This window comes from Panthera tigris, chromosome F3 (genome assembly GCF_018350195.1).
Source record: "Panthera tigris isolate Pti1 chromosome F3, P.tigris_Pti1_mat1.1, whole genome shotgun sequence".
NCBI classification, from domain to species: Eukaryota; Metazoa; Chordata; class Mammalia; order Carnivora; family Felidae; genus Panthera; species Panthera tigris.
Window position 1 is genome coordinate 27,832,543 of NC_056678.1, and position 17,334 is coordinate 27,849,876.

The 17,334-nt window shown below is 35.1% G+C and overlaps 1 protein-coding gene across 3 annotated transcripts in view; it reads left to right on the forward strand.

Moving 5' to 3' along the window:
* Positions 1-17,334, forward strand: part of ACBD6 (acyl-CoA binding domain containing 6) — a 203,191-nt gene that overhangs the window by 126,585 nt on the left and 59,272 nt on the right. The window contains exon 7 of one of the 3 annotated variants that reach the window (XM_042975537.1): positions 1,649-1,738. The exons of the other annotated variants lie outside the window; for them this stretch is intronic. Within the exon in view, the coding sequence (XP_042831471.1) occupies positions 1,649-1,723 (75 nt within the window). The 3' untranslated portion in view covers positions 1,724-1,738. Of the gene's footprint in view, positions 1-1,648; positions 1,739-17,334 lie in introns of those variants that run through there. 3 annotated transcript variants of the gene reach the window in all.

Here is a 17,334-nt window from a genome sequence, read left to right on the forward strand (position 1 = left end):
TTTCAATTTTCCTGTTCTTTCATTGTTGCTAACATTAGGAAAGTTACCTTATTATATCTTCTTCCATCCTACTTGGAACCAGAAACCAGCCATGTATGTGGTTTCTGTACTTCTCTTTCATTTAATATTATAAAATGAACATTTTTCCATGCCATTCAATTTTTTTTAAGTTTTTTATTGTTTTTTTTAAATGGTTTATCAAACTGAGGGCCTATGTCCCTGGCAACAGTGGAGTACATGGTATATGTAAGAATATATGAGAAACCTTACGAATATGGTGCATCTTTCCAGAGTACCCATTTGTCTTGAGGATTTGGGGAATACAAATAATTTAACTTAGAAGTAGCTCTAAAAGTCATTTTCTAGGTAAACAAACATAGATATATAATTGTGGAATAGGATATAAAATGTACACGTACTGCTTGGATAAAACAAGATTTCAAGGCAATTTCTTGTTTTTAACAAGGCTGTATAGTCACTTAAGATATTCTTCCAGTGTTTCAGTAATTTTTCTCCCAACAGAAGGAGTTTATAGTTTAGATTTATCTTACCTTCCTTTCTTTCAATATTCAAATATCTAAATACCATTAAGTATCTCATTTGCTAATTTTAGAAGACATGTATTGATCTTTTTTTTTTTTTTTGTCTGCCTTTAAAAAGTCCTCCCTAGGAAATGGACAAGGCTTACCTTCTCCCTTTTACTACTTTTATTTTATATGTAAACACTATTCCTGGACATTCAGTGTTAGAATATTTAAATTAGACTGAAAAATTTAGATGGTTAAGCACAAATAGAGAATACTAGTAAATGACATAGGTGTGTATATTTTTTGTAAATTTATCAAAAAATACTTTTTCAAACTCTTAAATTCTTTCATACATTTATAAACCTACTTACAAATATATATATATATATATATATATATATATATATATTTGTATACAAATACACTGTATATATTTGTATACAAATACAAACCCACTTACAAATATATATATATATAGTTCTTTGTATACAAAGAACTCATACTATTAATATGATAAGTCATTGTCTACATTTCAAATATTTCCACTGTAGGGGAAGGTGTAAATATGTTAAATTTTCCTGTTTTCTCTCACACATTATCCTTGTGACCCTAATTAAGAGGTCATTTGAAAAGTCTGGGCTAATGTGTTAAATCACCTGTATGATTTGCTAGAGAATTGCTCTAATTCCACTTAAGAATATGCAACTTAATGAAAGTCAGGTGTGAAAACAGAAGCCCTTTGCCAAAGCACAATACATTTTGTCATTTGATCTTTTCCTGCTGAGTGGCTCATTATGAAAATAGCCTCAGCCTTCAAATTATTTCTTTAATCCTTGATTCTCCCCCACATTGTAAAGAGTCCAGTCCTCATACCAGTTTTGTTTTTCTTACTAGATTACTGGTATGTTTTGGGTGCTGAGGAAGAAATGTTTACTGGTACTTGAGCTTAGAATTTTTCCATGGGAAAATAGAAGACTCTTCTTGAAAATGAATGGCGTTTTACATGATCTACAGAACCCAAATGAGTGTGTATGTGGTAGTGAGAGAGAAGAGGAGGAATGGAGATTAAATCCAATAGTTGTAATTTTAAAAAAATATAATTGTTTCATTTTTCATTGCAGGAGTCACTTTCATGTGTGCGTATTTCTTTCCCAGGAGACTATTTGATAAGAACACTACCATTACTAAAGGCTTGAAAAATTGCTGATTTGTAAATTTATGACATATCCTTTTGTAGACTGTACCTTCCAAATATACATGTAATTCTCAGCATTTTAAGGGCAGAGTTTGTGCTTTAATTTTGTATTGCTTTTAATATTGAAATTACTACTAGACTCTTAGACATTCTGATGAAATCTTTCCTTTATGTTCCCTCAAGCTAATCAAAACTCAAAATTTTAGTAATCAAAGAAGTAAAAGGGTTTTTGTTATGTCAGAAACATCAGTTGAAAATATATAGAGTTTTAGGATTCCCTTATAAAGGGAATTATAAATCCTTTCTAAATTCTATAATTCCCTTATAAATCCTTTCTAACAATCTTACAATTTCAGTATCAGATACCAAATACTATAGCCCAGAATGTAAACATTCTTATATAATATTCTTTACATTTTAGAATAAATTTTTTATGTTTATGGAGTAAATCATAAAGTTAGAACAGTATATTTAGCAAATACTGATCCCACTGATTATTGTTATCAACATGATTTAAAGTTCTCATTGGCCATTATATAATCTGTTCCAGTGGGTTATGGATTAAAAATAAATGTATTTGCACATTCTTATTCTTTGCAACTTTGGATATTGCCTTCTCAGTGACATTCTGATTTGTCTGCTTTTAATGTATTAACTAGCTGTAGAGAAAGTGCATTTAGCTAAAGACTAGTATTTTTCTTGGATGATGGAATGTTTTTTTCTTGATGCTCTGAGATTATTAAATGTTTTTTAGTTATATTCTTGCAAATGATTGCTTTGATGAGTTACTTTCTAATTAAACCCTAAAATAGCAGCAAAGGGCTAAAATGGCAAGTACTTTGATGTTTGAATGCAAAGAACATGTTTAGAAAGCTGAAATAAAAGGGGAGACTCCAATGAATGAAAAGAAATAAAAAGTAAATGAGGTAATCAAAATCAGAGAAATTGATATTGGCAGGTTTTGAATGATGTTCCTAGATGAGCAATCTTTCAAAATACTTCTTGTACATTGCTGCTATTCTTTTATTTATTATTAAAATAATATGATCCATGAGGAGCTTGGGGTGACTCTCGGCCTAGCTAATTCTAATTAATCCAGTCGAGGAGAGCAGTAGGGTAAGTGGAGCAGTCTATCGGATTGAAATTCATAACTTAATTGAGGTCAAAGTCCCGGTCTGGGAGAACAAAAGTCTTTTGCTAGGACCAGGCAGATCAATAGCAATAAATATCTGGCTTGGATACAAGTAGCTTATAGTGACAGATTATCTGACAGTGGCCAGAGGTCTTAGTTCTGTTAAGGGCAAAGTCTTGATCATGCCATGGTTCTTGCTGATGTTCAGTCTACACCCATGACTCTTGGAAAGTAGTAATACTCTCAAGAACTCTTGAAAGTCTTCTTGAAGCACTGTGTATGAAACTCCAAGTGAATTCTTTTTGTGATTATCAAATTAACATTCATTAATGGTACATTTTTTTGAATTAGGAGTTTCTATCACATTGCCAGTAAGATCCAGAGGATTTGCAAAGTCGCTACCTTTTCCATCAATAATTTAAAAGAATGTATAGATTGCTTTGGGGAAGGAACATAACAAGACCATGTTGTCTTGATTTACATATAACTATAAACATTAAGAGGACCATGTTCATTAAAACTAAGGAGTTAGTATTAACCATTTTAAGGGTGATAATGGTATTTTGGTTGTATAGGAATTGTCCTTGTTTTTAGGTGCACACTGATATATTTAGGGACAAGATGTCATGTCAACCATAATTTCTTTATCCTACTTCAACAAAAAAGGAAAAGAAAGAAAAAGTATGGCAAAATGTTCACAGTTATTAAATATGAATAATGGGTCTCTGCTTTTCTCTATCTACAAGTATTTTCATAATAAAAATAGTAAGAACCATGTGTAATAAAACCATCAAGCTAGCATGTTACTAGGACAGGTTTCTTTCTGTCCCATTCTTTTCATACTTTTAATTTCTACTCAGTTGTCAAAAGCTTGGCTATTCTTTTATTCATTATATTATTGTTTATCCATAATAATAATAATTACTTAATTAGTACAAACATCCAGCATTCCACTCATTGTTTAATAACATTATTGCCACTCAGGCTCAACTACCATCTGACTGTGGGAAAGTAAACTCTTGAGATCTTGAGATCTCGAGTTGTTGGCCTTGTAAGGTATGGAGAGCTTCATAGTATATGTTTCATTTCCATTGACAATCATCTGGTCTGAATTATCACTCATTCATCAGTATATTATTGTGGCAACTTATTAAAGTGACTTTTTGATCCTCCATAATATTGGTACATTAAGTCTTCCTTAAACACCATTATCTAAATGCTACTTCAATATCTAAAGGATTCTATGACCAAGAACATCTAGTGGTGTCTTATCTATGAATTGGTTCTCAGCTTTTATGCTTGACTATTAAAGCCTCACCTCTATGACCATACCATTTTATCCAGTATTACTTGCTTTATGAAGTAGTCGAGCTCACTTTGTATATTCCAGAAGTTCCCAAACCTGGATCACTAGAATCAACTATAGATCTTCTTTTTTCTTTTTTTTTTTTTTAAGGTTCATTTATTTTTGAGAGAGAGAGCACAAGCAGGGGATGGGTAGAGAGGGGGAGAGAATCCCAAGCGGGCTCTGTGCCAACGCACAACCCGATACTGGGCTGGAACTCACAAACCGTGAGATCATGACCTTGAGTGGAAATCAGGAGTTGGATGCTTAACTGACTGAGCTATCCAGGCGTCCCACAACTATAGATCTTTTTAAAAATAAACCTCAACTCCAAAAATTATGACTCAGTAAGAGTTGGGGATGGCAGATATTGGGAAGATGAGAATCTCAAATTTTTAAAATGTCTGCATGTAATTCCATGTAGTACTGGATTTGTAATTCTAAACCCTATATTCACCTGCCAGTTCTGTGGTGCTATGTATCTTAAGTAGGAGTTAGGATAAAATAATCAGATAAAACTAATGGATTGCTGTGATGAATCACTAACAACTGTTTAGATTTCCTAGATATGGTGCCAAGTTTAAAGGAGGGATGCAAATTTAGATATAATCCTATGGACTGAGCACTTGCTATTTTTTAAATAACTGTGCAAGCTATGTCTACGTATTTGGTCATTTTTTTTCTTATTAAAAGAAATTTTTCCACATAATTATCCAAAGTCAGACAGCTCCAACGTCAAGAGTCAAATCCAAGATTTCCATTAACAAATGATCCTGATTGGTAAATTTTCAGTTAGTTTATCAAATGAAAGTGAAAACATCATGGACTTGCAGAGAATGTATTCTTAAATAGAATAAACAAGGCTGTTCAACCTGAGGTCATTTTTCAGTGTGTTTCTATAGTTTCTGCCCTTTATTCATTTTGGAACTCACATATTTTCTGTAAGTTCATGTCCGTACCAGAATAATAAACCATTAGCAACTCCTCACTGATTGCATATTTGGGAAACAAAGTTGTAGTTTTTTTTTTAATTTTTTTTAACGTTTTTTATTTATTTTTGAGACAGAGAGAGACAGAGCATGAACGGGGGAGGGGCAGAGAGAGAGGGAGACACAGAATCAGAAACAGGCTCCAGGCTCCGAGCCATCACCCCAGAGCCCGACGCAGGGCTCGAACTCGCGGACTGCGAGATCGTGACCTGGCTGAAGTCGGATGCTTAACCGACTGAGCCACCCAGGCGCTCCTAAAGTTGTAGTTTTTTAATAGGTCGTTTGGAAGGCAAATGTAGTGAGAGACTATCTACCCTGATTAAGTTCAAGACAGCATGGTGGAAAAATTCCTTAACCAAGGAAGATTAAAGAAGAACCTCAGTTCTCAAGTAAACTCCATTATATATATAGGATATTCTCCAGTCATTTTATTTAACTGCTGTTTTTGCCTTAATTGTATTTACTTGATTGTTCAGCTTTGGTGTCACTAGTGGATTGTAAGGTATTTCAGTGTAAGAATCAGGTTTTCTGTTTCTTTAATATTCCAAGTAGTCTCTTGCCTAATGTTTGACATACAGTACACATTCAGTAAATATTATAAAAATATTGTTCCTTTGTAGATGAGTACTCCCCCAGTCTGAAGCACACACACACACACGCAACACGCACACACACGAGTGTACGCACATACATGTACACAAAGCCTATAGTTTCTTCATTGAAACATCACTTCTTTTGGGAAGACCCTGACCTAGCCCCTCCTTTTCCTGCAACCACAACCTCCTTTTAGACCCCCTCTTTTGCACTCCTATAATACACTTTGTTTACACCTGTGATAGGATTTGTCATTCTTTATTATAATCATCTCCATTCATAAGACTAGCCTCCTTGAGAGTAAGAATTTTGATATTTTTCTACTCCCAGCTCCTAACACATTACTTGACATATCACTTAATATGTGTTTGAAATAAACATGGAGTAAAGATTGAGGATAGTAATAATAATGCCCCAAAGAAACAATGTCTTCGAGAAATTTATGGAAAGAAAAAAAGAAATTAGAATAGGAAAACTGATCTTAACAAGGTTATTGGAATACTTCATGACTTTTCTTGACACATTTGGTCAGTATGCATATTCTGTATTGTCTGAGTGTGGCAGGCCTAAACAAATATGCTGTAACACATATATCAGGTAGACATTCTTGAGCAGTAGATGCTAAAGACCATTCTGAAGACAAATTAGATGTATTCTTAAATGAAGGGTATGCATTATGAGACTACAGTACCCATGTTGAAATGGCTTAATGCTCTTGACAGGTATCTTGGCAGTTGACTGGTTGTGTTTCATGTAGCTGTTACTTCTCTTTTTCAAGCAGTTCTTTATTTTTTACAACTGCAATGTTTAATTTTAACATACTTTTTAAAACATGATTAGTCCCCAGGCCACCTGGGTGGCTCAGTTGGTTAAGTGTCGGACTGTTGATTTCGGCTCAGGTCATGATCTCACAGTTGTGAGATCGAACCCTTTGTTGGGCTCAGCACAGAGTGCAGAACCTGCTTGTGATTCTCTCTTCCTCTCTCTGCCCCTCCCCAGCTCGCATGCACACATGCACACCTACCCACTCTCTCTCAAAATAAATAAATGAAAATAAATAAAAAAGAGGTCCCTTATAATGGAGTATGAAGGTAGAGATCAAGTCTAATCATCACTGTGTCCCAAGCCTTTAGTATTATTTAAATCTTGGGAGCTTTAGAGGCATTTTGTAAATATTTGTTGACTAATAAAACGTATTCATCCTCTTGTGCAAAGAAACTCTACATCTCCAAAAAATGTAGGCAGAGTTTTCTGGCTCAACAGAGGAAGACAGATGTCACTGCAAAAGAAGTGTGAAAATGGTGAGCAAAAATGATAAAACCAGTATTGAAAGGTCAAATATTTTATCATATTTTCTATTCTACAAAATGTATTTATATATATTAGCTCATTTTATCCTACAGGAGTCCTGTGTTACACTATCCTCATTTCATACTTGAGAAAACTAAAGCTCAAAGAGGTTATGTGAATTGCTTGAAGACACAAGGCTAGTAAGTAGATAACCAGAGTTCACACTTCAATATTTTAACTGCAGATTCCATGCTATTTTCCTGCATCGTGCTGTCATCATTCTCTATCACACTGATTCTGTGCTTTTAGAATCCACAGCCATCTGATGCATTTTGTGAGGATTATAGTAACAAGTTCTTCATGTCCTTAGTATTTATTTCCTTATTTGTACTGAAATTCTTATATGTAGACATTATTTTGTTCACCAGGTATGCCCCTTCAGTGTGACTTTTAATCTATATTCCTTTTCTCACAGCTCACAATTTTCTTTAATAAGTTTTTTTCTGTCATTTTTATATTGAATAGTCACTTCTTTTGCTAAGTTTGTACCTGAGAATGAACAACTGACTCACAGTACAGTGTGAATCAAGTTCAAATTACTTTGAGTTCAGAGAACACCCAGTGTCATCTTATTTTTACATCTAACTGAATTATAGGACACTGTCAAAGTGTTATGACCTGGTATAGTAAATTGCTCCTTCTTAATGGTCCCCTGGCTACATTCTCTCTTGCTATTGCTGTGAACCACAAATTGTTGACGTCTTATACTATCCTAAACTTGAAAACAAAAGAATTGGCCTTTATCCCCAGGCAGTCTACCTTCTTCACGGTAAAGATTTCTGAACATCTTAGCTATCTACAGCTGAATCATAACATTTTGTACACTTCAAAGTTTATTGTGCCCTCAGAACCGGGTTACTTCTGTAATTGTGTAACTTTTTAAAAAGTCAAGCAGTTCTTCCTCATTGAACTCAAGAAATGGGTGAGTCATCTGCTTTAAAGAACTAACTTGTTTGAATGTTGAATGGTGGCTCATTGATGATTTCTGAGATGTATTACTTAAATGTGTGTATGTTACAAAATTTACTTGGCTGTGCTTGGTGTTGCTGAGTCTAAAATGTTCTTCTAAATGTCACATTAAGAAGGCAAATTAGGGGCGCCTAGGTGGCTCAGTCGGTTAAGTGTCTGACTTCGGCTCAGGTCATGATCTCACGGCTCGTGGGTTTGAGCCCCACATTGGGTTCTGTGCTGACAGCCCAGAGCCTGGAGCCTGCTTCAGATTCTGTGTCTCCCTCTCTCTCTGCCCGCCCCCCTCCCCACTATCGCACTCTGTCTCTCTCTCACTCTCTCAAAAATAAATAAAAATTTAAAAAAATTTTAAGAAGACAAATTAAATATGAAGGAATTCACACAAAGTAACAAAAGACTCCCAAATGAGTTGACAGAATAAGGTCTAGAAATGGTCAAGCTTGCTTTTTTTGATGATATTCTCATAGACTGGTTAAATAATGCCTGAAAGATGGGAATAAGATAATTCAAGGAAAAAAATGTCTCTTCAAAGAAGTGATTTGTCTATAAAATAAGTGTTTTTAGAATATTTTTGGGACAGGGCGCCTGGCTGGCTCAGTCAGAAGAGCATATGACTCATGATCTTGAAGTTGTGAGTTCAAGCCCCACCCTGAGCATAGAGATTACTTAAATAAAGAGAACTTAAAAAAAAAGAATATTTATGGGCCATATCCACATATACACGTAGAAAGATTGGTTATACACAAATATCATCTGTAGAAAATTTGACATGGATTATGGACCATAGGTGAACACTGAGATTGCACTGTAGTGTTGATCTTGGAAAAGCCAATTTAATGCTGTAACAGGAATATAATCTATGATAGAACAAATTACTATTATATGCATAGCAGACTGTATAATTGATATAAAGCATAAATTTTAGATTTTTGTATTTCACGAAGACTGTTGACAAATCTGAAGAATCGAGAGAAGGATTTTTAAAAATCAGTAATTTGGATGTGGGGTTTTTGAGGAAAATCTCATGGTCACACACTGGCACAGGTCATACGCAGCCCAAAGATCAGTTTTTGTTTAGCACCTTTAGTTTACCCACAGTTTGTACATAAAAGCACAGGGTTTAGGATTCTCTTGAAAATCTAAAAATAAGACAGTCCTGGGCACATTCCCATATGGCAGCAATCAGCAAGAGCTGAGTAGCACTGCCCTCTGTTGACAGGCTTGAGCTCTCCAGTTCCTCATCCCCCCACTGTTGCTTCCCTGACCCAGTTAACCTCAGCCCTGTATTAACTGCCTGAAGACATTTGAGGGGTTTATAACGTTGTGTTTAGAAAAGACCTTAACTTTGGAATCAAGTTACCTACATTCTAGTTTCTATTCTGCCATTGACTGTGTGACCCTGAATTCAAAGCCTAATTGTGAAATCTTTTTTTTTAATGTTTATTTAGTTTTGAAAGTAGGAGAGGACACCCGTGCACAGGGTGGGGAAGGGACAGAGAGGGGGTACAGAGGATTCAAAGCAGGCTCAGGCTCAGCTTCTCAGACACTGTGAGATCATCACCTTGACCCAAAGTCGGACACTTAGCCGACTGAGCCATCCAGGCACACAGTTTCACCAATTGTGAAATCTTAAGGGTAAAAAGGAATTTAAAAATCATCTGGTTCGGGGCTTCTGGGTGGCTTAGTAAGTTAAGCTTCTGACTCTTGATTTCAGCTCAGGTCATGATCTCACAGGTTCCTTGAGTTCAAGCCCCATCATTGGGCTTCATGCTGACAATACAGAGTTGCTTGGGATTCTCACTCTCCCTGTCTCTCTCTGCCCCTCCCCACTTGTGGGGGTGTACACACACTCACTCTCTCCCTCTAAATAAATAAACATTTTAAAAAACCATCTGGTTCAACTTCTCACCTAATGCAGGAATTCTCTCTACTAAATTTCCAAAAGGGTAAGCCAGGTGGCCTCTGTTAGAACATTTCTGTTTATTTCACATAGTAGACTATTCAATTTTCGAAAGCTCTAATTGGAAATTTCTCGTTCATATTGAATCTAAGTCTGCCTACATGTAATACTAAAACTGTACATGATATAATGTATCTTCTTACTAGTACAAAACAAAGTAGAACTATAATCACTTAATAGATAGGACATGAAAGACAAGGCACCTACCTTCCTACTTCCTTTTATTTAAAAGTGTAGTTTGTGGTAAAATATGCTAGGCCCTCAAATGAGTGAGTGATTTTATAGCAAAGCAATATACACATGTAAATATTATTAAACTATTAGTCAGATTTTAGCCAGATGAGTTAAATTGTAGACTTAGTAACCAGTCTTTATTGTATCATTGCTTTAAGTACTTGCCATTTCTTAAAAAAAAAAAAAAAAAAAGGAAAGGAAAGGAAAGGCGAGAAGATTTAAAGGTATCTTGTATTCTTGTTGGTGTAATGGCATTTATCAGTGTGTTCATACTTTTTAATTTTCCAGGACTTGCAGACTTAATCCCATGAGCTCACTTCTAATATCGGTAAAGGGTATGAGCTGTCTATGTGGTTCAAGCTGCCACTTGAGGGTTTCTCCTTCCTGTGGAGCTTTCTAATGGAATTCAAGGTTCTCTCGTAAGCATTATGAAGCCTTCCCAGGCTGCTTGAGAGGAGGAAGTGCACCATAGGTTCAAGGACACACGCAAAGTTTAATGTGCACAAACATGCTCCTGCTCCTGCTTACTCTGATTGGCAAGGTTAACTCTGAGAGCTGCAGCTTTTTACAGTGATTTGATTAGACCCACCACTTTATTCCTTTCAGTTTTCCCCCTCCCCTTCAAGCATCAAACCTCCACCTTCTTTGTCTTTGTGGTCTTTGCTTTGCCAGTTACCTTTTCTTTCTTCTGTTTTCCTGATTTTGTATCAAATTTTGGTATATTTGAGAAAGAGAATAAGGAATAGTAAAAGTAGTAACTTGCATCATTGAAAGTTTTGTCGTGAAAGATTTCCATACTTACGTGTTTTTACATGTATGTTTTCTATGAGTCCGATTCCCTCACCTTCAAGATAGAATTATCACTTACATTAGCAGTTCACTTAGATTGATAGATGAAATTCCATTTTGAAAATGGCGGTTTAAAAAAATAATCTCTTAATTATAAAAACTTAAACCACATGCAAAATTAGAGAAGCTGGTATAACGAATTTCCATGTACTCATCACCCAGTTTTAGCAATTACCAATTCATGTTTAATCTGTACTACTACCCCACAACAGTGCTCTTTAACCTTCTTAGGAAGAGTTTTAGGAAAGTTGTGGACACCAGAGAGAAAGGACACACATGTACAGTTTTTGCAAACAATTTTAATAGGTTCATACACTTGCTGAAGCCCTTTCACAGATATCCTATGAATCTGAAAATCCAGAATAAGAATCTCTACATTCCAGCAAAGAGAATGCTAAGTTTTCTCAGTATTTCTGTTCACTTGAATGTCAGGTTTTGGGATTAGCATAGGTTTTCCTGTGAAAGCAGCAGTAAAATTAAGCCAATAGTAAGGCCTTTTGATGATGAAAAATTCAGTATAGACTCTGAATATATTTCATTACCCTCTGGTTAGTTTCTTTTCCCTTTGGTTGCTTATTAGTCTTTTTATAATTGGTGTTTTATCAGTGTTAACAGATTTGGAAGACTTTCACCAACTCAACTTTCCAGGCCTATCAACTTACAATTTCATCGAGAGCTCCTGAGTTGTTAGTACTAACAGCTAAAAAAGGAAAACTACCTTCCTCTATGTGTAAAGGAGAGAATGACTAATACTGAAATGCATTAACTTGTTAGGAACTTAAGTAATAAAGCTGAAATTTCCATAAAATGAGACATTAATAATTAAAGCGTATTAATTGAACATATAGGGATAACTGATTGTACATGACAAGAGTATAGCCTGTCTTTTTCCCAGCCTGCTTGACATTCTTCTTTTGTCAGCTGGCACTTCACTAAGCCTCCCTCTGGAACAGCTGTGGTCACAGGGGAGACTTAAAACAGCAGCAGTTAAAGTGGCACCAGCATCCTGCAGGACTCCCTTACTGAACTATCGTGTTGTTGAGCCCCACATCATCTGGCAGGTAGTATTTTTTAGAAGCAGGTAATAAAAGAGGAGTAGTTGACATAATTTAATTACTAATTATTACATTTTGAAGTACTAGGCATTTTGTCTTTGGCATAGTTTCTTACCTTCTCTCTCCCTCTCTCTCTTTAGAGTAAGGTCCTCTATTTAACCATTTAGATGTGGTTAAAAATATTTCTATTAAGGTGATGATTCAGGAAAGGAGCTATACTCATTTATAGGTAGTCATTTTTTTTTTTTAAGTCCTCTGTTCTGGTATTCCCTCTGTAACATTTTGTTTTCTGCTTGTAAGTACTTTTAATATTTGATTGAAGAGGGGAACATAACCAGAACACCCCTCACAGTGTATAATGGTTAGATCCATTCAAAAAATACACCAAAATCTGTGATCATAGAAGCTAAGTATAGACTACTTTATTACTATGTTTCTTGAGATATATACAACCAACACAACATATATATCTACTTTTTTTAATTAGTTGATATTTCTGTAGTATTTTGAAAGATGTAAAGGTGGGGTTTTAACCCATTACAGGTTGCAAATACACAGTGTTTCTCGTTGCTGTGTAGTCTCTCTTTCTACTGGAAGATTGTTGAATGCCTAATCTTTGCACTGTCCTTTGGAGTTGCCTTTGTTCAAGGCCATATTCTTGAAGAAATTTTTCAAGAAGCTCAACATAAAAATATCACTTATAAAAAGATTACCATCATTTCCAATACATTTCAAAGTATTTTCTTTTTTTTTAATGTCCTTAATTTGTTTCAAATATTTTACAGATTCCATTACGATTCATTTGTTTGCTGTTTGGGCTGAAGTTGAGTTCTGTGCTATTTGAGGTGGTGCCCCAACCTCTCTATATAGAGAAGCCTAAGTATGTCTAAGCACCTTTTTTAAAAAAAAACAAAGTTGCCTGTAACAAAAACTATGCCCACCTACTACAATTTATTAAGCCTTGACATACTGCGTTACTTAAAAGTTCTCAGAGAAAATTAAAACCCTTTTGACTAGGTTTTGCAATGCAGGGAAATTTTTAGTGACATTTAAAAGGTTTCTCTTGTGTTCCTCTAATGGGATAAATAAAAAAGGCTTGTTTTAGCCCAGCAAATGGGGGGACAATCCAATTTCCTTGATTCCATCAAGACACTCTTAAAGCATTAGCCTGTGCAGTAAAAAAAAAAAAATTCAACTGACCCCCTTTGCCTGATGGCTTTGAAAAGTGTCCTGATGTGTAGGTATCTGCCCACCACAGCATATACTTGGTTATTGCTCTTCCAACGCATCCGTTGATGGAAAAATCTTATGTGAAGCTCCAATAAATGTCAGTTTATGTTATAGAACTATAAAAACAGTGCACCAGACTATAATGGTACCTCTGATGGACAGCCTTTCACTGGAAGATGAAAAGAAATTCTGTCAAGTATGTTTAAATTTAAAAATTAAGGAAAAGATAAATCATTTAAAATAACATTTTAATAAACTTTTTAATACATGTAATTATTCCACTATGGTTGATATTTAACCTCTGTTTGTCCAAAAGAGGGTGCTCATTTACAGAGAATATATATATATATACTAGCACATTGAGGGCAGTGGCCCTCAAATGTTGGCTAACATTAGAATCATTAATCACTAACCCTCCACAGAGTTTCTGGTTTAGTAGGTCTGGTGTGGAGCCTAAAATTTGCATGAAACTAATACTACTGACCTGGAGCCCACACTTGGAGAACCACTGGCCTAGGAGACCTGTGACAAGAGATGCACACCTCTGGATCAGTGGTTCAGAACTTGAATCAAATCATTTGGTCTGAAAGTCATTACCATCTGAGAGCACTCTGATGTGTGAAAAGTGTGTTGATGGATATCAGTATAATCTTGGGTAGACAGGCACGTATTTGACATTTGGCCTCCTCATTGCAGTCTTTAAAACCCATTCTTTAGGGGGGGAAACATAGAGACAGAGCTTTCATTTTAGAGACATGCAGAAGAGAACATTGTGGGCGCCTGTGTGTTATGTAAAAGAACAGAAACTGAAAATAAGTTTTTAATGACATTTATTTAAAAACGTAAGTTTTTTAATAGCAGAATGAAGCTGTCTTTTATTGTGTCTTGATATTTAAAAATTTCTTTCTAACAAAAAACTTCTGCGTTTTAACCGTGTAAAAACCCAAAACACCTTCCTACTCATTTAAAAAAAAAAAAAAGTAAATTATATCTGATATTCTGGTTCTTTGAAAATTGGTAATATTTATATAAGAAATATGATAAATTATGTTATCCAGAATATCTCATTCTAGCATATCAGCAGACATTTCTTTGAAATACTTAAAATTGATGCAATAGCCTACTTGTACTTTAGAATCAGAGTTAGATATGGTCAGTTCACTTGTCCTTCAGATCACCTGTGAGATAACTAGGAGACCAAAAAAAATCACCTTTTTGACAAGAAGAAATTATTGCAGAGATTTGTTGACATCCAAAAATCAGAGAAGCAAAATTAGAATAAAAGAGGCTTAGGAACCTCAGATAAACCCTATTTAAAGAAGGTGGTCCAGAAGCCAGTCTCATTTTATTCTAGTGGAAGAATACATCTGATAAAAAGTAATATGTGTATCTGTTCACATAATGTCTGACTGTGTTGTAGTCAGTCTTCACCATTCTGTTTTCTTCTGTCAGTCCAAGTAAATTCCATCTGAAATCCTTTTCATAAGATAATATATTTATATATCTTACATTTGTATAACACCTTATATTTTTAAAAGGACTTCTACATACATTGATTACGTGTCATCTTCAGAGCAGTTGTTTGGTTTTTAATGGTTTCCTTTTAAAGTCATGGAAATATATAATACAGATTGGAGGGGGGGGGCAAAAAAATCTATCTGACTGAAATAATGCTGCTTATTATAAATGTTCTTGTTTTATTCATTGGCTCTATCACATTTTAAAAATATTTGTTGGATTTGTGGCTAGCTTTGACACAAAATAAATGTTACTGTTTTTAAAGAGTTATCAGTTGCTTTGTGCTTCCTTTGGGAGTAAGGGTGCTATCTGCATTACTTAAAACTCAGCTTGAAAATAATTAAAGGTGACTTAGAAATTGCCACGGGTTAAATGAATGGAATCAGGTAATCAGCACTTTTCCAGAGACCTCCTGCATTTCCCTAGAGTCTTCTGAGCCCTACATTTTTTGATTCCCTTCCAGGACCAACTTTCTTATTTTGATTTGGTTTTTTCCCTCAGCTAAGGATAGGTAATCAAGTCAAGTGATAATGCTCCACACTGTAGCAGGTCCTGTTCTGCTAACCTTTCCCAGTGGTAGAGGGAGTACTTGACGATGGAGTCCAGAGAAGACTGCATAGAGGAGGTCAGTGCAGAAGTGGTAGCAGTTAATCTCTCTGCCGCTCTGATATCCGACAGCTGGTCTCACATGGGCCCGGTGCCAGCAGTGTCTTTACAGGCTTTGTGGCTGAGATTATTTAAAGGAGATTAATCTCTCTAAACCCCTTATATTTTAATTATTTCTGTATGTATTTATAAGACCTGCAGTCTGCTTGTTTCAGGGCACAACTGTCCAAGCCCTTGTCTTTAACCTGGTTTCCACAGTCAGACAAGTTTATCTCTGTTACCACAAAGGATACACCATTGATACGACTTTTCTTGTTATCAAAATTGGGAGTTGTTTGGATTTTGTTCTTGTTTTTTTAGTTGGTTTTTGGTTTCTGCTTGATATTAACATGACTGTTTTTTGAAAGAACTATGGCTTATTTCAGAATATCTACTAAAATGTTTTGTATTACATGATAGGAATCTAAAGCTGTAGATGTGTAAAATATGAAAGCCTCTGTGTATTATTAAAAACAGGAGACCTTTCAGGATATTATTTTTGAAAGATGGGTTAGTAGACGGGCCTGCCATGGTTTCTGGCATTGTCGGCTAACATTATACCTAACCAGGGCATCCAGAGCAAAAACTTCTGCCTCCCTAGCTTTTGTTACTGAGGGCTACAGAAATTTCCTCTGAACTCAAGATTCACACAGTGTGAAGGAACAAAAATCACAGGAGCTTATGAGCTATTCCCCGTGGCAGTAGAGCATCATGTCTCTGGCCACCATGGAAATGCTCATGTGTGTTTGACATGCAGAGAAGCAGTTCTGCTTCCTCATACACTCTTATTGCCCCTTCCTCCAGATACTGGGGAGAGGAATTCTTTGGGGATCATCCTCCTGAAGGTCTCCCAGCTTCTATGAAACTTCTAATAGTACCTCCCTTGATTCAGAATGTGTTCATGCTATTTGCACCTTCTAACACTTATGATAGATTGTTTTATTTTAGTATAAAGTTATTTTTAGTTATTGAGACTGTCCTTTCTCAGTTGTATTTCTTCATGATTAACTGAGTGAACGTTGACAACGTATTTAGAGATGGAGGAGGGATCTTGGTTGGCCAAAATATTAGTAGCTAATGTTTTATTATTCACCTTCAGTGATAATTGTTACTTGTGATCTAAAAGTGGGAATTAAACACTAAAATTCCAAAGCTTGCCATTTCTTAATTTATTCCATTTGTGTAGAGGACATAAATTTAATTCCTAATTCCGCTGTTTGACTTACCATACTACTTTGGGCAAGTCATTTAACCCTGTTGAACTTTAACTTCCTTATTTATAAAATGTATTGTCTGTCCTACTTACTTCATGATGTTAGTTTCAAATAAGTTGGTCTATATGACAGTGTTCTGTAAATAATATACAAGTGTAAATTTTTGTTTTCTTGAAAGAAAAACCTGTCTGAATTAAGAAAGCTCTGTGAGACGTTAGGTAGTATAAAGATCTTTTACACCATCATATTGTGTGGCTGTATTTTTAATTGGTATTAATTGAGCTTTTTCCTGCTCTCTTTCCAAAAAATATATTCTCTTCCCTGTACTTTTTATTTTTTAAAAGTAGCCTTTAACATAATGGCTATTATGGAAATATGTATTACCATAAAGAATTAGATTATAATTTAGTGTAATATTATAGTACTAATAATATAAATAATTGATATTCATTACATAATATGTTCTCATATTTGCACTGATCTAAACTTCCTACATATACAATGTTAATTTTTAAAGCCACGACAACA